We start from the raw sequence: 23,282 nt of genomic DNA, 5'->3' as shown, positions 1-23,282 counted from the left end.
ACTGGACCTAATAAATGTCATCAAGCATTACTGATCTCATTTACTACGTATGTGATCTTCCAGCTTTTATCACAAAGGGAAAAATTCTTTACTTGCAACTCTTTTTAAAGAAACATATTTAAACAATCTAAATTCAGTTGTTTTAAAACACACTGAAGAGGAAGTACCCATGCTTTTAAGAAGCTTCAGAATGAGTCATGAAAAAATATTTTTACAAGATATAAATATCACTGGAGCCCAAGTGTGGAAAATTCATGCATAGGCTTTATTCACTGAATTAATGAATCCCCTACACTATGTGCCAGACTATGTACCAGATCCAGAGATACCAAGGTAAGTACAAAAACATAACAATTAGTATAAAATTCAAGAGTTCTAAAAGAGAAATAAGGTGATATATGTGATTTTTAGGACTTGTACTAGTTGAGGAACCTAAAATTTTACTATAAAATTCTTACTAGGGATGTCTGGGTGGCTCAGTGGTTGAGTGTCTGCCTTTGGCTCGGGTCCTGGGATCGAGTCCTGCTTGGGATTCCCCATAGGGAGCCTGCTTGCCTGCTTCTCCCTCTGCCTGTGTTTCTGCCTCTTTCTGTGTGTCTCTCATGAATAAATAATAAAATCTTTAAAAAATAAAATAAAATTCTCTCTAATCACTTTCTGCATGTGTACATTTTCCTATTATGATTATCAGTAGCTTCAGGGAGGCAAATACATAGAGAGCTGAAAATCTTGTCTGACTTGGAAGGCATACACAGAGCTCTTCTGTCATGCGGACAACTGGCATGGCAGGGGTTTCTGTTTCTATGCACTTTATGCCTCTCATTCAACACTTTGTTGTACGTGGTTGAGGTCTATGATTAAAATGAATAAGAGAGTCCCTGTCCCACACAAGGCTCATTGCAGACCATACCACACAAAAAGGTATGGGAAGTGTGATAAGTGCAATTGAACAATGGATCAGATTGTTAGGATCGATGCTATGGGAACACCAAAGTACACCAGCAGGTGGGTAGGAAGTGTATGTTTCACAGAAAAAGAAGGTATCTTTCAACAAACCTAACATTTAGATGCTAAAATACAAAATGTCAAAACTAAAAAAAATAAAAAATAAAATACAAAATGTCTCCATACTTATATAGCTCAGTTGACTGTTCCTTCTATTAACCCTCTGTAAAATCTTTTCTGCTACTTAATGACAAAATCTTTTAAGTATCAATCATAAATTTTAAGATTTAAAATATTTTCATCTTATTATCTTTTATATTTGAAACTTACATTGTTTCATAGAATTTATTAGTTTTTCTGTGCTGAAAAATGGAGCTAGGCATTAAAATAAAAATTAGCTTAAAACTACATTTTCGCATGTAAATTGGAACTGATTTTCTTTTCTGGAAATTTAGAACACTTGACACAAAAATCAGTCAAATGATGATATCCTTCCCTCTGGAATTAAAGTGTTCAGTTTCTATATTTTACATTATGCGTTTAACTTCTTTTCTACTTCAGGAGAGAAATAAACAGCAAGCTTTCAGACTAAATATAACGTATCAGTACTTCTAGGACTGTATTTCTGTCAAAGTCTGTACTTTTTGAGTTATATTTTATAGCTTTTTCTCTTGAAGAAAAGGTAAGTATGTATCTTGCTCTAAATCTACTACCTAGATTTAGGCAGTGCATTAAAAGGAATCCAATAAAAAGGGAGTAAATAAATCCACACGACTTTGTGCTGTCAGTTTAGTCTTTGGTACAATTTATACAATTCGTACTTCTTTCAGACACAAAATAACACTAACAAGTACAATCTAAAAAAGTGTATGGGGTAATCAGGAAAGTCCTATAGACATAAGGAACCTCAAAATTAATAATTCTATGTTTTCTCCCTTTATTCCAACATCAGCAACTCCACTAGGCATCCCCATGTGCAATGGCAGTGAGGATGATGATGATGGCAACAGCCAAGATTTCCCAGGCACATAACTTGCACTAAATACTGCTGAACATTTTATATTTAAATCGGACTACAAATTTAAAAGCTAGGTATTACCAGAAATCCGTTTTAAAAACATGAGAAGAGAGGCTGGACCACATTCTTAAATGGGAAGGTTAGGATTCAAATGAAGTCTGACTCCAAAGCTTGTAACTACTCCATTGTGGAGAAATACTATAGTTAAAGTATGAAATTTAGAAAAGGGGTTTGTTTCAAGATTTTAAAATAAACATATTCAAGTGCATTTAATCTATGTTAATATTATTGCAGGAAATATAACATCTTAAAAGAACACTTCTATACCACTGAACTATTAATGGATTTAAAAATATTCTCCTAGATGTTATAACAAATTATCTTATATTATATAAATTAGATTCTTATCCTCTCTAGAAATGAGCAATCTAAAACCTTTAAATTTAGTTAACAGACTGATTTCTGAAAAATATCAAAAGCCAAAGCTCTAAAGTCACAAAAAATAAAGAAATTTTAACAAAATAATGACAGATTTTACTGAAATAATTATAAAACTAAAGCAGTGTAACAATATTTTCTCTACTATTACTTTTTTAGATTTTGGAACAATCCACTTGTTAGTAGGAATATACTGAATTTTGCACAAGATCCAAACTAAATATGGACTTATATTACTTGTTGCCTGATGTCATACTTAAAAAAAAAAAAAAAAAAAAAAAAGTCCTGCTATAAGCATACCTTGGCAAAAAATACGGTGAGGTGAGTTTCACTGCCAACAATCCAAATAGGGAATTTTGGAGATTTCAAGTAAGAACCAACCTAGAACAAATGTAGCAAAATAAACAAACAAATGAAAATTTTATACTGCCTGCTGAATATTTGCCCATGAATATTCGAAGCATAACTGAAAAGTCCAATTCATACTTAAATGGAATAATATATTGTGCCAGAATGCCTTACCCATAAGGTCAAATGCTGAATGTAAAAATCAATGTTATAAAGACTGTCAGGGCTAAGCTTACATCACACCTTTGTATCAGAGTATCAATAATACAGATTTAACACAGCTGGAAAAACTTAGTTTAACCCTAAGAATCATTCTTAGGTTTTACTGAAGTTGCTAGATAGAAAGAATGGTTCTCAAACTCTGAAACTATAAATTTGGTGGTAATTACTTTATCAGGAAAACAATTATAAATTAATAATGAATATATTTATGAATAAGTAAAGGGAAAAAGCCTTAAGCACATCCTGTCTTCAAAGAACCTAGGGCAATATAATCATCTCTCTAAAGCAAAATATATACTCCAAAATATTTAAGAATACAAAAGAATGTTGTCTCTTGACTCTTCATGGTTGGAGAGAAGTTCAAAGTTCTACAATATAAAGTCTCCTTAAAATGTACAAAAAGTTATACTTATAGCCTGCCTCAAAGTTATAGATTTAATCTTCAAAAGCTACAGTATCCAAAATTTGAGAGTATCAGTTTTGTGTGTGACTGAGAAAGTTTAAAATCAGCAAGTAAAAAATAGACTTGGGAAATCCCATCATGTTCCCATCAATCAATTCTATACTCTTATGAGGATAGAATACGACTTAAAAACAACCTTACCAATCAAATTTGCTGTATTTTCTTTTCTCACACAGACTCCCTGAAACGGGGAAATTCCAAGTGGCTACTTAACAGCAGTCAGGGTAATTCTTGCCTCATCAGTCAAAGCCCTGATAGGACGCCCTGCTTTCAACCCCCACTATGGACCTGTGGAATTTTTCTTATCATTAGCCATGTGGGAAATAGGTACTCTCTTGTATCCATGCACAGAAACATCAGTTTCTTTGTCCTGTGATGAGAAGGATGAGCTGGATATGCTGATGGCAGTGGTGAACCAGGAGAGCAGGAAGGATGATGGTTTGGGGACAAAAGAGAGTAAGAGTAAAGGACAAAGACAAAGGAAAAGGTCTGATCACAGATTCAAAGTAGAAGGGATTTTAGAGGTACTCAGCCCAAGTCCTTCAATTTCACATCAGGAGACAGAGATGTGTATGGGATTGGTGCCTTGTATGAATTCAAACAGGTAACTAGTAGAGAGCTGGAATTAAAAATCAGGTTTTCTACCACTCCTCATGTGGTAGCTGCCTCTTGTGGTGAAAAGTTTAGATGTTATTTAATTTCTCTTTTAGAAAATGAGTGTGCATTTGTGTGTATTTAATTAAGGTAGAAGTAAAATATGAGGATTATATATATGGTAGGATCAAAGGGTACAAACTCATTAAGTGTCTTATAATAATATAAAAAATAAAAGTGCATAAATAGTGTAGCCACTTTGGAAAAACAGTCTGACAGTTCCCCAACAAGTTAAGCATATAATTAGTATATGACAAGCAATTTCACTCCTGGGTATACATCCAAGAGAAATGAAAACATTCACAAAAAACTTACATACATGGATGTTCATAGCAGTATTATTTGTAGTAGCACAAAAGCAGAAACAACCCAAATGTCCATCAGCCAATGAAAAGATAAACTGATATATAATACAACAGAAGAGTTGGCTATAAAAAGGAACCAAGTACTATTACATGTTAAAACAAGAATGAACACTGCAAACATTATGCTAAGTGTCTGAAGCCAGACACTAAAGGCTACACATTGTATGATTCCATTTAGATGAACTGTCCAGAATAGGCAAAACCACAGAGAAAGAAGGCTGCCAGAGGCTGGGAAGGAGTAGGGAGGTGACTGCTTATGGGTTTAGAGGATTGTGTCAGAGTTAAGAAAAACATTTTGAAATTAGGTAAGTGGTGATGGTTGCACAACTTTGTGAAAAAAACACTGAATTGCAGACTTCAAAATGGTGGGTTTTACAGTAGGTGGCTTATCTATTAAAAAAAAAAAAGGGCACAGTCGAAAGCACTCAGAATCACCTTTTTCATTGTATGTGTGTGTATAAAGACTTTCATTTGTGTTAATGAACACATATAGTCAAAATGATATGAAAATGTTAATTTGTAAAGAGCAATTTGCTACAATACTAAAAAACGGAAATGCTCAGATTCATAACATTAATACAAACACAATGATTTCCTTAATGCTATTCTCTAAATGTATAGTGAAAAGTAAATGTATACAGGTCATCAGAGGAACATCTACAGTTATGTACAGACAAACACCACAGCGTGACATAGTTTTTCAAAAAGCCTTATTACACCATCCCATCCACCTCCCTTCCAGGTCTCCCATACTCCTGGCCACTATGTATGGCCCTAAGTACCCTGGAGCCAGGTGTCAGACAAGCAGAGAGCGTCCTGAGCCTCAGAGCTCACTGAAATTATCCAGTCCACTGGGAGCCCATGAAACCTAGCTAACTCCATCCCAATACTGGCCCTATGGTCACACCTTGTTGTCACCCTGTTCACAGGTATAATTCCCCTGTGATCCTGTCTGGTAGCCCTCTCTTGTTTGGAGGTGTAAATAATAGAGAGTTCTGCCTTTTGTTGTGTCCTGCCACTAGAAAAATCTTTAAATCTTATAAAATACCAATTACAGCTACAACTCTAGATCAACATGTAATAGAATACACAGCCACTATTGTTTTCCCCCTAAGATCTTAGGGAGGAAAACAGGCATTCCCCTGTTCTACCTAACAGCTAAAGAAAAGCAAAAGCATGGTTCAGAAAAGCTTACAATTCTGGTGAAATTGGCCATTCATTCATTCAAAAAATGTTTACTGAACACCAAATATGTACCCAGAAAGACACCGTTACTAGCTTTAGAGTCTATAATCCACTGGGGATGACAATAAAAAAGCACATTCAAGATTAAAAAAATAAATAATGAAAAGACCATTATAGAGTGACTATTCCTACAAAATTGTGAAAGAAAGTCACTGAAGGAATGGCCAAGGAAAAGGTCTTTGAGGCACCATTTTAAGTAGGACCTGAAGAGGAGAGGGAGCCTATCCATTTATAAGCTGGAGTATTCCAGGCAGAAATGACGTCAAGTATGAAGTCTTACTAGGCAGGAAAGGGCTTGGGTGTGTTTGAGAAACTGGCAGGAAACCAGCAGGGCTAGAGCACAGCAAGAGAGAGAGCAAAGCAACTGAAGAGGGACAGACAGGATCAAGATAAGGGCATTATAGGCCACATGGTGAAGATTTCACAGTTTATCACCTCCATACCCGATCCTCCTGCAAAACACACACATGTGCTTTAAAAAGAACAGCTTTATTAAAATATCTTTGATATATGAATGTTGTATATATTAAAAGTGTGCAACTTGATGTTTTTGTATGGGAAACACTGTGAAAAAATCATCAAAATCAAGTTAACTCACATATTCATCACCTCTATGAAGTTATCATTTTTATTTGTGCACGGGTATGTGCATGTATGCATACACACTTTTAGGATCTATGAATGTGTGTGTTTCTTGGGAGAACGGGATGCAGCTTAATGCTCTGGTTGCCAGGCTATTTCAGAACAGCTTTAGCTTGTAAAAGAATTACTACTGTGTAATACTATGATCCCTACTAATGGATAAGGGCAGGATGAAACCTCTTTGATTGTCATACCCGTATCACTCCTTTCCAAGCGCTGTCATGAAAGAAGAACACTTCCAGTTAAAAGAAAGAAAAAAGAAAGGAAGAAAGAAAGAGGGCAAGACACTGTTACTTTACCAAATCATCATCATTGAACTACTGCTATGGACTCACTAGTCTAAAATGGAAAAGAAAATTAGATCTTCTTCTTCCTTCCTTCAAAATCAGGACATCTCATTAGGTGCAAATCATTAATGATTTGAACTATTAACCATTTAAAGCTATTTGGAACATTCAAAAGTTATTTCAGATTATGCAGGAAAGCAACGAAATATCTATCAATAAACGAGAGGTTCAAGGCAGTTCCTAACCTTAGCCCATGTGTTAAAGAAGTTAATGCTGTGATATGATTGGAATTTGTTTAATTGTGAAATAATTTTTCAGATGGAACAGACAAAAGTTAAAACTTAGGCATCTAACAAATTCTTTTCCTTTGCCTAATAAGTATTGCCAGTTGTTTCAGTGAAGCAACCTGTTATGAGGAAGAAACAATACAGCCTTTCCCTTGGTTTACCAAAAAATATATTTTCAGTGATAGGTGTCTCTATTTTTAAATTGTTTTTTTTTTTTTAAGGGTTCTCCTTTCTACCCTCAAAAGGGACAAACCTTACAAACAGAAAACTTGGCATGATCAGCCAGCTTAACTTAATATGCCTGTCAGTTTAGGAAAGGAGATCAGGAACTGAAAACTATATAGTAACAGTAAGCTAAATGTTGTCAGAGGAGAAAATACTGTAACAGTGGACATGTGAATAAAAAGCACTGAAAATATCGTAAAAATCAACTTACCTTACAGTATCTTAAAGCTTCCATTAATGTTAAGAATCCTACAGATGCTTGTTCATGTATACCAAGAAGTTCTACAAAAAAAAAGTTTTTACTGCATTAGCATACATAAATCTGAAAATTATTTATATGTAAATATAGATGCATACATATATTTTATACCAAAGTTTTAAATTTTATCCAAAAGTATACTTTAAAACCTAGCACGTATTGTTAAAGAGTTCTCATCAAATCATTATATTACTACTTATTATAAAATATCATTAGATCATGTTTGTGATGGGTGATATGATGCTTCAGATGTATATTTTTTATAAAATCTTATATTCAATTTTAGCTTTTAAAATGAGGACATTTCCCCCTATGAAACTGAAGGAATTACTGGCAAAAATAAAGAAGAGATACTTCATAATATCCATGCAAAACAGCTAACTTGAATTGACTTGACTTAAAGAATATGCTAATCTTAATTTGTAATATTTATCGCTGGATAGCAGTGAACCTACTTGCATAATACTTAAAACATGGGCTTTTGATGCCATCTGTTTCACCTATAAATACAGTATGCTTAAGATTTGGGAAATAAGTACAAGCAGAACAAGGTATCTGCCTTACAAAGGCTAAGTTTATCAAGCGAGATGGAAAAAAAAGGTGTCTTTTCTATGTTTATACATACATATACACTATCTTTTAAAAAAAAAGATTTTATTATTAATTTGATAGAGAGAGAGAGCACATGCATGCATGCAAGGGTGTTGGGGCAGAGGGGGGACAGGAGGGAGAGGGTCTCAAGCAGACTCCATGCTGAGCACAGAGCCCCATGGGGAGCAGGCCCTGATCCCATGACCTGGAGATCATGACCTGAGCTGAAACCAAGAGTCTGAAACTTAATGGACTGTGCCATCCAGGTACCCCATACACACTTTATCTTAAGTGATAAAAGAACATCTGCTTACTGAATTAGGGAGAGTGTATAGAAGTGAAAACATTTGAAGGGCGCCTGGGTAGCTCAGTTGGCTGAGTGTCTGACTCTTAATTTTGTCTCAGATCATGATTTCACGGGTTGTGGGATAGAGCCCCATGTGGGGCTCTGTGCTCATGGGGGAGTTTGCTTGAGGATTCTCTCTACCCCCACCCCCATTCTCGAATAAATCTTTGAAAAAATAAAATAAAAGGGGGATTAACATTTGAGTTAAATCTTTAAGCACATGTAGGAGTTTTCTAGGCACCAAGAAGAGAATATGAAGAAAATTCAAGGCAGAGGAAACAACAAAGAAGTATGAAAAATCAATATACTTAAAGAGTGATGACTATTTCAAGCCTTCTTTTTTTTTTAAATTTTTATTTATTTATGATAGTCACACAGAGAGAGAGAGAGGCAGAGGTGCACACAGGCAGAGGGAGAAGCAGGCTCCATGCACCGGGAGCCCGACGTGGGATTCGATCCCGGGTCTCCAGGATCGCGCCCTGGGCCAAAGGCAGACGCCAAACCACTGCGCCACCCAGGGATCCCTCAAGCCTTCTTTTAAAGGTTTCTAATCTGGGGAACTTGATAAACGGTGATTAACAAAAGGAAGGATTAAGAAGTCCTGAGAACAGAAGTTTGTTTATAGACAAGCTGGCCTGGAGAGAACTTCAGGACTTCTGGCTAGAGATGGATCCACAACTGGAAGTTAGGTTCAAGAGCATGAAGAAGAGAGGTCAGGGTAGAAAACAGAGCTCTGGGAATCAGCACAGAGATAAGAGCTGATGTCACGGATGTGGCCAAGAAAGAAGAGACAAAGCTCAGACAATGAAGACGAGATTATTCTACAACAGAGATGTAACTATGATGATAATCAAGTTTTTTATAGACTACAGCTTTCAGCTAATGTGCATTAAATGGAACTCTAACAGTAATTTGGGTCCATATATATTTCTAGAAAGCATTGTTTTTTTGTGGCTAAAAATTATGACCACTGAAATACAATGTAAATATAACTTTGTTTCCTTCTTACCATCTGGTCATGTTTTATCCATTTTCTATTAAGATATTGTATTTTTGTAATTAATTAATATAATAATATCAACTGTTGGTCATACTATGTATGTATCGTTAAGTACAACATTCAGATAGTGTAAGCCAAAAACTGGTTGTGCAACCTTTTGGATTTGAAAATTCAAAATTAACAGAATCTATATGTAAATTATACATCTAGTTTATATTTTTTCACTAGCTTCTTACAGGTACTGGGGGAGATACAGCTGTAGTTCTCAAATTGTGTGTTAGGATTCTTACAGGTCCATGAGACCCTTTTAGAGACTATATGAAATCAAAATGATTTCCATAAAAAAGGTGCTAATTGCCCTTTTTTTGATTCTCAAGCTTTTATAAGTGTAAAGTGAAGTTTTCCTGAGTCCAAATGATATATCTCAACAGACTGAATCTATAAACAGGAGAGAATTTTAAGCAGGCTCTATGCCTAGTGTGGAGCCTGATGGGGCTTGAGATCACAACCTTGAAATCATGACCTGAGCCAAAATCAAGAGTTAGATGCTTAACTGAGACATCCAGGTGCCCCAAGATCTCCATTTTTAAAAGTGTCAAATGCAAACAAAACAAAACAAAAAAACCCCAACAACCAAAAACTCCTAAGTGTCAAGCATATGAGACCAAAAAATATGTGAATCATTTGATTATAGCATTCAAAAGGAAAAAGGAGTGAGGGGTGTAAGCAACCCAAAGAAGTAGAAATGGTACTCTATTGCCTTACTAAGTTTTGCTTCCTCTCCTGAGATTTAAGCACTAAACGTTTTCAAGTTCAAAGAACGTATATGTTGAGAAATAGTGCCACACTTTAATTTCTAAAATCAGATACCACCACCTATCGCTTCTCGGCCTTTTGGCTAAGATCAAGTGTAGATACCACCACCTAGTGTTATGATTAGATACTACATCAATCTATTTCTCCTTGGAATTTTAAATACCTAAAATAGTATATTTATAATAAATATGTTACTAACTATACCAAACTAGCTGTTCATAATTCATGGGTAATAAATTATTGAGATTAGGTCAGTAAGCACATATATATGTATATATATTTTTATCAAAGATAAGATTTTTATCTTTGATAGCTAATGTGCATCCTTAAGAATATTTATTAGTATATGAAGTTGTAAATGTAGTAAGGACATACCAACCTCACATATTATAACTTACACAACTTACTTAAATAAGACTTGTCTCAATAAGTCTCAATGAAATCAATTTGTATTTGCAGCAAATCCTAGTAATTGTGTCATTATATTTTAGAATTTTCTGTTTTCTTAGCCTCACATTTAAGATTAATCATGAGGAGTCTCTATTAACCCTGTTTCAGTAGGACTATATATACATACATATATTTATATGCAGAGTTTTATATTCCTCAGTTTGCCTATCTCTTCTCTTCCACTTTGTCACTTGTCACTGCTGTCAGCACATCTATCAAAGGCCCACTTGGACCTTTTAAATTTGATGCAGTTATCTGGTTTCCAAGTCAGCACTGCATTTATTTAAGAAACACACCCTCAGTGCCAAGTACTGAGGGGGGAAAAGAACCCATCAAGGCTGCATAGTTCAGGAATACAAAGCTACCATGAGGAATACAAAGATGAGGCAGACAAGATCCTTTTTGCAAACCATGTATCTGATAAGGGGTTAATGACCAAAATATATAAGGAGCTCCTACAACTCAGCTGCAAAAACCCAAATAATTCAATTAAAAATTGGGCAAAGAACATGAATAGTCATTTCTCCAAAGAATACATATAAATGACCAACAATAATATGAAAGATGCTCAACATCACTAATCATCAGAGAGTTGCAAATTAAAACCTAACATAGGGATCCCTGGGTGGTGCAGCGGTTTAGCGCCTGCCTTTGGCCCAGGGCGTGATCCTGGAGACCCAGGATCAAATCCCACGTCGGGCTCCCGGCGCATGGAGCCTGCTTCTCCCTCTGCCTGTGTCTCTGCCTCTCTCTCTCTCTCTCTCTGTGACTATCATAAATAAATAAAAATTAAAAATAAAAAAATAAAAAAAAATAAAACCTAACATAAGTATCACCCCACATCTGTTTGCCTGGCCACTATAAAAAAAAAAGGCAAATCATAAGACATTGGTAAGGATATGCAGAAACTGGAAATCTTGTATACTATGGGTGGGAATGTAAAATAGCGTACCACCTATGGAAAACAGTATAGAGTTTCCTCAAAAAATTAAAAATACAACTACCAGAGCAATTCCAGTTCTGGGTATTCAATCCAAAAGAATACCTGCGCTCCCATGCTCACTACAGTAGTATTTACCAGCGCCAAGATGTTGAAACAACCTAAAAGTCTAACAACGAATGGATGCTTAAGGAAACTGTAATATATACATATGATGGAAAATTACTCATGCTTAAAAAAGAAGGAAATCCTATCATATGTGGCAACAGGAATGAACTTTCAGGACACTATGCTAAGTGAAATACACGAGTCAGAGGAGAAATACTGCATGATTCCGCTTAGATGACATATCCAAAATAGTCAAATTCGTAGAAGCTGAGGAGAATGATGGTTGCCAGGAGCTGGAAGGAGGAGGAAATGGGGAGTGAGTACTCAAATAAAGCTGCAGTCATGTAAGGTAAGTTCTAGGTATCCACTGTACAACTTTATATTTATAGTTAATACTGTATCTTAACTTATAAATTCATTGAGGTAGATCTCATCATAAGTGTTTTTACTGTAATTTACCACCCTCTCTCCCCACAAATGATAGGTATCAAAATAGAATGTGTAAGTGCCACGAAAACAAAATGCTCAGAGGTAAGGATAGATTACGCTCAGCTGTGAAAATCAAGAAGTGCTCCTTGGAGGGATGGCATATGAAGTAGGCAATAAAGAACTGCATAGGCACAGATGGGAGGGATATAGGTCTTCGGCAAAAGGAGTAGATGAACAAAGACATAAGAGCAAGTTGCATAATTTTGTTCAAGAATAGATTCATGATGGTTGAAAAATAAGCTAGGATGAAATTATGTAGGGTAATATCCTTGAGTAAGTAGGGTAAAAAATCTGTAGTTAGAAAAATTTAAGAAGAACTTATGTGCAAGAATGTTAGAATAGCTAAATTAAAAAGCAATAAGATACTGAGAAAGACCTGGCTATCTCACCGATACATAAATTGCATACATATACACAATCTGACCTATGAACTTTGTGAAATCTATTTTTGAAAGTGAAGAGCTTTTCAAACCCATTTACTGGTTGTTCATTCCTAAGAAGTCAGGTTGTTACAAGGCTGGTATCTAGCAAGGGTTGCCAAATTTAGCAAATAAAAACACAAGGTGCCCACTTAAATTTCTGATTTAAAAGAAAAACCAATTTTTTAGTAAAATTATATTCCAAATATTGAATGGCACATACCTATACTGAAAATGATTTATCCACAATTCAAATTTAACTGGGAGTCCTGTATTTTATCTGGCAACTTAGCTCCAGCTAATTAAATGTATTTCTACAGTAATAAAATATAGAGAAAATAAGCACTTCTGCCCTTATGATAAATTACACAAATTATGATAAACCAAACACTTAAAATTTGTATACTAAGCCATTTAATTGCAATTCATATTACTTAAAAAATACAAAAATACTAAATTTTAAAAATACTTAATTTCAGTTTAGATTCTTTTTGTATCTACATATCACAAGTTTATCAACTTTCTTTTAATTTTTTTTTTTAATTTATTCATGATAGAGAGAGAGAGAGAGAGAGGCAGAGACATAGGCAGAGGGAGAAGCAGGCTCCATGCACCGGGAGCCCGACGTGGGATTCGATCCCGGGTCTCAGGATCGTGCCCTGGGCCAAAGGCAGGCGCCAAACCGCTGCGCCACCCAGGAACCCCAAGTTTATCAACTTTCAATGACTATTTAAGTGTACCCTGGATGGACTGTAAGAAAGATTTACATTAAAAAGGAAAAAGAGGGGAACCTTGGGTGGTGCAGCAGTTTGGTGCCTGCCTTTGGCCCAGGACGCGATCCTGGAGACCCAGGATCGAATCCCACGTCAGACTCCCGGTGCATGGAGCCTGCTTCTCCCTCTGCCTATGTTTCTGCCCCCCCCCCCCCCGTGTGTGATTATCATAAATAAAAATAAAAAATAAATAAAAAATTAAAAAAAAAAGGAAAAAGAGGGATGCCTGGGTGGCTCAGCAGTTGAGCTTCTGCCTTTGGCTCAGGGCATGATCCCGGACTTCCAGATTAAGTCCCACATCAATCCCATATTGGGTTCCCTGCATGGAGTCTGCTTCTCCCTCTGCCTATGTCTCAGCCTCTGTGTCTCTTATGAATAAATAAATAAAATCTTAAAAAAATAAAAAGGAAAAAGCAAGCTCTCAGTTTTTGATTTGCAAAAACGGACTCTATGTCAATCCCATAGAATGAAGAAACATTCAAATAATCATCAAACAGTAAATGTACAATACATATAAAACACAGTACCCAATACAACAGAATGACTTAAGGGTAGAAAAGAGAAAAAACTGACTTGTAGACAAATGAAGCAAAGAAAATCTCCACTCAGAAGACATGCAATAGTACAAAACAAAGAGATGGCAGGTAAGGGCCAAACCACAGAAGGATTTGAGAACATACATAAGGAGTTTAAGTGCATGGGGAAGCCAGTCATCGAATGGTTTTAAGTGAGAAATTGTCACGATCTGACTTACTTTTTAAAATACCCGCCCCCCCCCCCCCCCAGCCACTGTGAAAGACTGGGGGTGTGGTCAAAAATGAAATTAGATGACTAGTTCTACTGCAGTTTTATTCGTACTCTATTGCAGAAGCAAAAGAGTTTTGACAGCTGAGGTAGAATAAAGTACATGGATTTGGGAACTATAAGATCCCTATATGACTTGGGAACTAAAATGATACGATCATTAATATATATACTTTCATTAAATAATATATACTTTCATTAAAAGATACAAAAAACCCTGATGTAAATGGTAAGACTTAGTACTGTAAAGATGGCACTTCTTTAAAATAATCTACAAATTTAATGTAACCTCACAAATTTCTTAAAACTACAACTTAAAAAAATGAAAAAACTTCCACTGGACTAGATAATGTAAAAATAGCTATAATAATTTTATATTATTTTTATTATAATAGGAAATGTGACAAGTATTAAACAACATAAAACTACACAATAAGATAGTTTTGGCATAAGAACTCACAAATAGATTAGTGGAACAGAAGAGTATAAAAAAGTGTGTCATACATATGGGAAAACCTGTTATTTGATCAAGAAGGTATGCCCGGTAGAGAAATGACAAGTTAGGATATTAGGCAATTCTTTGGGAAAAAGTAAAAAGGTAGATCTCTATTTCACACCACTCATAAATAAAAAAATTCAAATGGATTAAAGGGCTAAACATTAAAAAAAAAAAGCCTACAAAAGCATTTGAAGAAAATACTAGGACATAGTTTAATTTTGTGGTGGGAGAAATACAAAACGATTCGAGGAAAAAAAATTAAAGAAACAAAACAGAAGCCATAACAGAAAAGATGATATGATTTATCTTCATAAAAATGAAAATCTTTGGTATAATGGAAGATACCATTAGCAAAGTTAAGGGACAAAAAAGGCTGAGGGAAAATATTTAGAACACATTTTTAAAACACAAAGAATTTATAGAGTTCCTAGCAACAGTAAGACAATAACCTTTCTCCCCCAAATGCTAGAAGCTACAAAGAAGCAATTCCCAGAAGAGGAAATACTAAAAGCTGACATACACACAAAAAAGATGATCACATACAGGCTCAGGAGCAATCAGAGAAATGGGACTTATCAGTAAGATGACATATTTAAAGATGGACGGTTCTGAGTATTGGCCAGGATGCAGAAAAACGGAACTCACCTACATTGTTAAAAGCAAAGCTGATACATGAGGAGTTGGTAAGACAGATTTTTAGAAGGTAATCAATCATTATCTAACAGTTTTACAGGTGTGCCTCAAAGATTAAATATATGAGTTACCACATGACCCAGGATTTTCACTCCTGGGTAGATACCAAAGGAAAATGAAACCACATTATTCAGGACAGCCACATGGAAAGATGCCAAATTCCCATCAACTGATGAATAAATACATTAAATATGGTCTATCTCTACAATGGAATATTATTCACCAATAAAAAGGAGTATGGTGCTGGTCTATGCTAAAACATGGATGAACCTTGAAAACACGCCATGTGAAAGAAGCTAGTCACAGAAGACCAGATATTATGTGATTCTATTTACAAGAAATCCGCAATTTCAGCAAATCTGTGGAAACAGATAATAGATCAATATTTGCTAGATGCTGAGGGGCAGGGGATTACGGGGAGTGACTGTAAATGGGCACAAGGGTTCCTTTTTGGGCTGATAAAAAAAATGTTCTAAAACTGATCTGGTGATGGCTACATAAGTATAAGAAACACTAAAAACCGTGAAACTGAAATAAGTAAATAAAAACCACAGAATTATACATTTTAAATAGTATCATGTGTGATCTAGGAATTCTATCGCAATAAAGCTATTAATAAAACTCAAAGATGTCTAAAATTTTAGCATACATTCTACTCTTAGAAATCTATAAGGATACTTGAATATGTGAAGATTTATATACAAAAATCTTCACTGTAGTATTTGTTTCTAACAGTCAAAAATGGTAACCATATATATATTCACCATAAGCAAACTAAAGGCAAAAGACAAACTGGGAAAAAAATGTTTATTATATGTTATATATATAAAATATGAAATATATGACTGATCAAACATTGATATTCTTAATAAAGGCAAGAAAAATGCCCTATTTATCTTCCATTGAGCCTTCTTGGCCTTTCCTGGATAATACATAACATTCATTTTCTTTTCAACTGCCTGATTGATGCTTACTGCTGGGAAAAAGCCTAACTATAAGCTCTACTGGTTGGAACCACTCCAAAGCACTCTATGTAAACTCATCTCTACCTCTCACTGTTCACTGCACATTTAAAAATTTCTCCTGTGATCCATTTTTTTTATTCCTTCTTATAATAGTAGACTCAAACCCTTTCTCTTCTTTCTATGCCTCCAACTTTACCTCTGTCCACTCTCAGCAAACTTCAAAATCTCAAAAGTTTTCCCAATTTAAATCTTTCACACTTCATATGCCTATTTCTCAGCACATTCTTTCCTCATTTTTTAGCAGAACTGTGCATCTTTCTGAGATTACTGTTACTCTTGACCCAATTTACTTTGGGGTTCCCTTCTCTTGGCCAACAAACAACTTAAGTGACTTCCATCCCTTTAAACAGAGCCTACATACACCATCTCTTCACCTTGTCAATCAATTCCTTTCTTTCCCTCCTTTCCTTTCATCAGTAAGATTTCCTTGCTTACTACTGCTAAAATATTTACTCCCTATGATCTGATCTCTATCTCAACTGCTCTTTTAAAGCAAAGATCTTATTAATTGCTAAACTCATAGTCTATTCTTAGTCCTCATTCTCCTCCAATGACAAATACAGCATTGCTCATTCACCAGCTTTGTATCAGGGACAAGATCTTTGGATTAAATTCTCAAACCAGTATCTCTCCATAAATGAGGCAACTACCTCCCTCTCAGGGTATGAAACTGATAAGATAAACTTCTTCCACATTATCTTATATATTTATCATCGCACTCAAGATTCTGTTTACTGTAAGGATTAAATATGCTCCTTACACGGAATCAGACTATGCCTGTTCAAATCTCAGCTTAGCGCTCTTTTTTCTTCCTCTTTTTCTTCCGTCCAAATACCTTCAATGATTCTCTTCCTAATGCTTGCTAACTAAAATGTAAACTTGTTTGTATTCGAGATCCTCTGAGTTCTTACCCAGCCCCATGTTTATGATCTTTCCTCTTACCAGAACCCTTCGCAGATCCAGTGCTTTCATCCACTGGTTCTCAAGTCTGCCTGCAAGTCAGAACCATCTTGGGGTAATTTTAAAATTATCATGCCCAGGCTCCTCCACTCAGAATTCAGATTTATTTATTTATAAGCTCCCCAAGGGGTAATATGTAGTCAGGATTAAGAACCATGGCTCTAATTAGTCTGATCTGTCTCCAGCCCCTAAATACAACCTCCAATTTTTCTCAAAATGCCCTCTCACTCATTCCATCTTGCCCCATTAAAATGTTAGCTCCTATTTAAATTCTGTTTACCCCAACATAAACATATTAGGAAAAGTTTTCTCCATCCTCTGAACTTCTGTAATACTTTTTCTCAACATGCTTCATTTTACATCATATTCTAGTAATTTGCGTGCACGTTTTCATTTCCCCAAACTAGGTGTGTACGCTTTTGAGGGAAAGCTGAGTTCTCCCTACAGCCAGTTGAGGTGTTTTAAAATGTGATCTTAATCTTCAAAACATATCTTTGAGGAAGGCATTAAAGCTCCGTATTTTATAACTGCAGAAATTGAATCTAGAAGATTCAATTAAAGCAGGTAAAGCAGCTTACCTAAGGATTTTACAACTAGTAACTCTTTATAATTTTTCATTGTATGTTACATATATCACAACCTCCTGGAATGTTGTCAGATTCAAAAACATCCAATAAATCTGAAAAACGTACAGATTTGTAAGTCCGTGACTGAAAATAGATTCAACTTCAAGTCAACATTCCTAACAATTAAGGGAAAATGAAAGAAATATGCCCTGCTTATTTTCTTTTCCAAGATAACTATTTCGAAGTCACAGCTTAGTTTTGATGTTTAAACTATACTGAAAAAAAAATTCACAGCAGGACAATAGCTTTGAAAGCTAGTATTTCAAGAAACAGGAAATAATGAATTTATATACAAGAACCAAAAGTTGGGTAACTAATATCCTATGAGGAAAGTAACAAATTCATGGCAAGAAAAGAAAGCCTCTGGGAGGATAGGTGAGGAAAAGCCGAGGACGATAGTAAGAATAGTCTGGTTCTGGGAGGAGGAGAGGAGGACCATGATCACTAGTATCAAGAGCCAGAGCAGCGCAACTAAGTCCAGGTGGAAAGAGTTATTTATTAGCCATAGCACAGCAGGAGTAGCAAGGACAGGGACAAGTGAGATGAGGTACCTCACCCAGGGTTTGACAGGAATCAGATATTCCTTCTCTGATCATCTAAGAGGATATAAAATACTTCAGGCCCCAGAAACCACAGGGGAAGGAAAAAGAGAGGGTGTAGAGAACCATGTGGGTGAGTGCCTATTCCTGAAGGAAGAATGACATACCTTTAACTGGCAGGATTAAATGCCTTCATAGCTTTGAATCAGAGGAAGGTTCAAGAATAGGATGGACTCACTTAGAAAAAACAGAACAAGGTATCTTGGGTAGTTTTTGGTCCATGAATTTTTTTATCCTTTGCCAGCAATCAGCAAAACTAGGTTCTCATTCTAATCTACACACTGAGTGAACAATCTTGCATATTTTATCTAACGTATGGAGGGAAGGTAGTTCTTACTTTTCTGAAATAGTAAAGCGAAGGGCTGGATTGTGCTAGGGTGCTTTTCAACCTGAAATTCTGTAATTTTTACTGACTTATCCCCCCTTAATATTGTATTGTTTCCTGTTTAATTAACTATACCTACTCCTAAAATTTGAGGAAAAACTCAAATTTAAGATCAGGATTCACTTATTTAAATGGGAGTAAAAAGCAGCAACTCAATCATAATATTTGTTTCTGCTACATGGTGATGGTTTCATCTCATTACAGAAGAAATAAATTTCCTGGTGAACTACAGAAGCTTCCTGTTCTAGGCTTTAAATGCTCCAAAAAGAGGTACATAGTAGTTAATATAAGCTGAATGTGTAAATAACTGAATTTAGACTGACCCCGTAATAAGCAGAAGGGAATTCTATTCAGAACTGTGTATTAGCTCTTAAATTGGCTGATAATGTGTTTCACTTCAATGTCCCTGGGAGCATATGAAGCTACAGCAAAGAAGTAACAGATCAGAGATGGAGATGTGGTGGAGGGGGAGGTTTAAAATTCTCAGGTAGCATTAAATCTGCTCAGCATTTCAAAGGAAATTATACACATTAAATGTAATATAGGGAAAACCACAAGACTCACCAAACAAATATTTTAAATGACAGTATTTATAATTCTCCTCGATTTTAAGAAAATGCAATAGTGTCTGAGACTTACAGATACCACTGGATAAATATGTTCTAGATTTAGATAATAAGAGATCTATTTATTACTTTCTAAAGAAGTTAGTCCTACAATCCCAATTTTATACTAGAGAAAACTAAAGGTTGAAGAAGTAACTTGAGTAAAGTATTATACTTGGAATCTCAATCCAAGTTTGCCTCCAAACTCCACACTTTTTACATAACAGTATCTTGAAAACAGGTAAGGATTCTTCTATATTAAAGCACTTATCTTAACCTCTAAGTACTGCAGAGCCGTTAAGTAGATGAATAATAATCAACCATACTCTAGGGCAATAGTCATTATCAAAGAGAGAAACACACCAAAAAAATATACTTACTCATTCCTGAGCATTCTCTATCACCATCCCACACATTAGAAACAGCATGTCCCGTCAGTAGGAGGTTAATTAAACTTTGGCTATTAATAAAAATTTAAAAGCAATTAAAATATGAATAAACTAGTTTTCTTCTCAAATGATCCCTGTAGTAAGACATAAAGTAACGACTTCTACATTATGCTAGTTACAAAACAAACTTAGGGAAAAGCTTGCATTTTTATTTTATACACACCACTGAAAAACAGTTTTGCTAAATATATTACTAAGTGTATCATCATAATGGTATCTACTGTTGCATATATTCATCTAAATTTAACAACTTTAAGACATCACACGTTTAAATGGATGAAAAAGATTTCTAAGACTAAAAACTTAATACTTATAATCATCTATAAATATATAGGTAATTATTATTTTTTTGTTTGATCAATGATTGAATTTTACTCTCTGAGGTACAAAGATCTAAAGAGAAGGACCTATATAATAGAGTTGGGTTACTGTCACTATTCCACTGATTCTAGCAGAAACATAAAGAGCTTGGGGAAGAGGGTGATTTCAGAGAAAAATAAGGAACAAATATTTCTCCCAAGAGGAAAGCATTTACAAATAGGAAAGGATAGACTTATTTCTAAGTCAAAATGAATAAATTTCATTTGCTAAAAAATTAAGTGGAACATAAAACAGAATTTGTTAAAATACCACCTGCTGTCATCTTAAAAGAAAGTATGTGCCACAGTAAGGGCAATGCATACATAAACCTGAAGGGAAATGATAATTTTATACCTAAAGCAAGCAATGCATAAAGCACGGACTGCTCAAATCCACAGGCTTTATGCTGTTGACACTTACAAAATTATCTGACTTAGTAGTGTTTTATCTTAAAGTCAAGTTTCTAAAAACTTAAGTCCATGTAGGGAGATAACGGATTTTAATTAATTACCTGCCATGTCCATATACAGGATCTATCAAAGGTTCATTTGAATCTTCAATTTCATTTTTTATGTTTTCAATGCCCTAAAGGAACCAAAAAATTCATTGGCTTATTTTAAAAACTAAAATGAAAATTATAGTAGTTTATAATTGACCATTTTTTACCATAAATGAATAAAACATTTATTTAAGTAAATTTTCTCCCAAAATATTACCCAGATTTGATGCGGGAGAATATATTAGATGATAATGTAAGAAGTAGCTTCTCCAAGAATATCTTTTCTTTCATAGACTCTGTACAAAGAGCACTGACTGTTTCATGGGTAATAGATTTCATGGCATGTTGGCTAAAGGGGTACTGAGAGACATTTAAGTTTTACCAGGAGGCAGGAGAAAATTATTTAATCCAAGAGTTAATATTCATTTAATTTCAGACTAAAGTAAATTCAGACTTAATACACCTGCTAAGGCATCTGATATATTTACTTAGGCTTTTTAAAAAACATATTAGTATTAAAGACATACACATGAGTGTTGATAGAGATGTTAATTTAAATACACAAAACGTCTAACTAGTACAAAAGAAAACAGAGTTCTGACTGCATTCTCAGAAATATCAGTAATTTAAACATGTACTGACAAAGTATAAAACTAGGAGGGCAGGAAGTTTCTTATTTTCTTAAAAACTAGTTTTCTGATATTTTTTAATTCCTCAAAGGATATCCAAATCCCCAAATATCTAGGTAAGCAGGAGACCGAGGCATTTTCGTTTCATCAACCCCCAAGAACAAAGAGAAACTGTCTTTCACCACCTAACTTTAACCACTGGTTCTATCAGATTAAGGCTATTTTAAGGACTAAAAACATTAATCAGCAATCCAAATATTTAACAAATGCCTACATATTGTAGGACAATACAAACAAATATGATATTTTGCACTTGCCTCCTTAAAAGTGATACAAAGCAGGCTATGATAAAAGCCAAAATGAATAATATGAACAAGTGACATAATCACTGGTGAGGGAGAGGCATCATTTCAAAGACCAGCTAGACATGATGGTTTATTGCCTGTAAAGGGCAAGAGACAGAGGATGTATCAAAAGTTTTGAGCATAAAAACGGGAGGAATAATGAACAAAGCCAAACTCATAAGAGACCAGTCATCTCAGATCCCACACACTGTTATTAACCACATCTAACCAACTACAAAGTACTTTTCGTTCTTTCTCTCAAACAGGCTTCTAAAATGTTTTTAAATTTCCAAATTTAGAAGATGCTTCTAAATACTCTTTTTCTTTTCCATGTCTCTGGTCACTGCCCTAGCTTAGGTTCATCTGTTCAATAACCATTCTTTCTTATAGTCCTGACTCTGGTCTCCTACCCCATCTACAACTCCCTCCCACGCAACTCTCACCTCAATTTAAGGAAACTTATCAACAGAAAAGATGTTACTATTACCTTGTCCAAAATTTTTGCTCTAATTTTGGCCAGGTAAAATTGCAATTATTTTTTGCAGAGAATACAAGGGCCTTCATGTTCTGAGCCTTTTTACATCAGTGTACTATCTCATCTTTCACCACTGCCTTTCTGGTGTATTATGCTGCAGGAATACTTAACTCCTTATTGTTCTTCTGGTGTTAAACCCCCAATCTATTATGCCTTTATACTTGCTGTTTCCATGGCTCAGAAAACCTTTCCACAGCTTTTCATCTAGAAAACTTTTCCTCATCCATCAAGACACTACTTCTGTCACATGGTCCTTACTAGAGAAAGTCTGTTCTTGATTCCATCAAACCCCTCGTCCCCAAAAACAAAAAACCAAATCCATAACTCAGACATATCTTGTTCTATTTCCCCTCATGCTTTGTGCATGCAATAAATGAACACCAAAAAACAGTGCCATTGTAGAATTATTAATGTGTCCATTTATTTTTTATAGTACTGGAGGATTTATTTTTTAAAAAATGTATATTACATTATAATTCTAGTTGCTTGCATAGAGTCAACGCCCAATAAACATCTATCAAATGAAAGAAGTCTGATAGCAGATATGGTAAATCAAGCAGGATACTCAACTGAAACAGACTGCTACAGATAGATTAGCAGTTGGGGAAAAAAGGCAGGACAGGAGATGTACACACTGGAATTATCCACATAAAAGTTGAGAGATTAAAATGCCCATAAAAGTAAAAGTCTATGGTAGACAGGGACTGAAAATTTCCAGAATATAAAATTTTAGAAGGGGAAAGAAAGGAGCAGGAGATAAAGAAGAAAATGAAGCTATCAAAAAAAAAGGTATGTGTGGGGGAGGTGAGATTGTGAGATATTATACAAAGGCACAGTGATTTATCAGGTAAGTTAAGAGAGGGACTGAGGGTCAGAAAGTTTCAGAAGGCATTAAGGTCAAATGCCAGATACTGTGAAGATGAAAGAAAATAAAATTCAG

At 35.1% G+C, this 23,282-nt stretch overlaps 1 protein-coding gene across 4 annotated transcripts in view; it reads right to left on the bottom strand.

Annotated features, from left to right (window-relative positions):
* Positions 1–23,282, bottom strand: part of MINDY3 (MINDY lysine 48 deubiquitinase 3) — an 84,319-nt gene that overhangs the window by 38,230 nt on the left and 22,807 nt on the right. For 3 of the 4 annotated variants that reach the window (XM_025445091.3, XM_049100417.1, XM_035713359.2), the window contains 4 exons: positions 20,847–20,920; positions 19,907–19,986; positions 7,351–7,421; positions 2,702–2,782 (listed from right to left, as the gene is read on the bottom strand). In XM_025445091.3, coding sequence (XP_025300876.3) covers positions 2,702–2,782; positions 7,351–7,421; positions 19,907–19,986; positions 20,847–20,920 — 306 coding nt within the window. The remainder of the gene's footprint in view (positions 1–2,701; positions 2,783–7,350; positions 7,422–19,906; positions 19,987–20,846; positions 20,921–23,282) is intronic. The other variant, XM_035713357.2, reaches the window with a different exon arrangement.

The sequence above is a fragment of the Canis lupus genome, chromosome 2 (assembly GCF_003254725.2).
Source record: "Canis lupus dingo isolate Sandy chromosome 2, ASM325472v2, whole genome shotgun sequence".
NCBI lineage: Eukaryota > Metazoa > Chordata > Mammalia > Carnivora > Canidae > Canis > Canis lupus.
The sequence above is the reverse complement of the archived record's forward strand: the minus strand, read 5'-3'. Positions and strand labels throughout refer to the sequence as shown.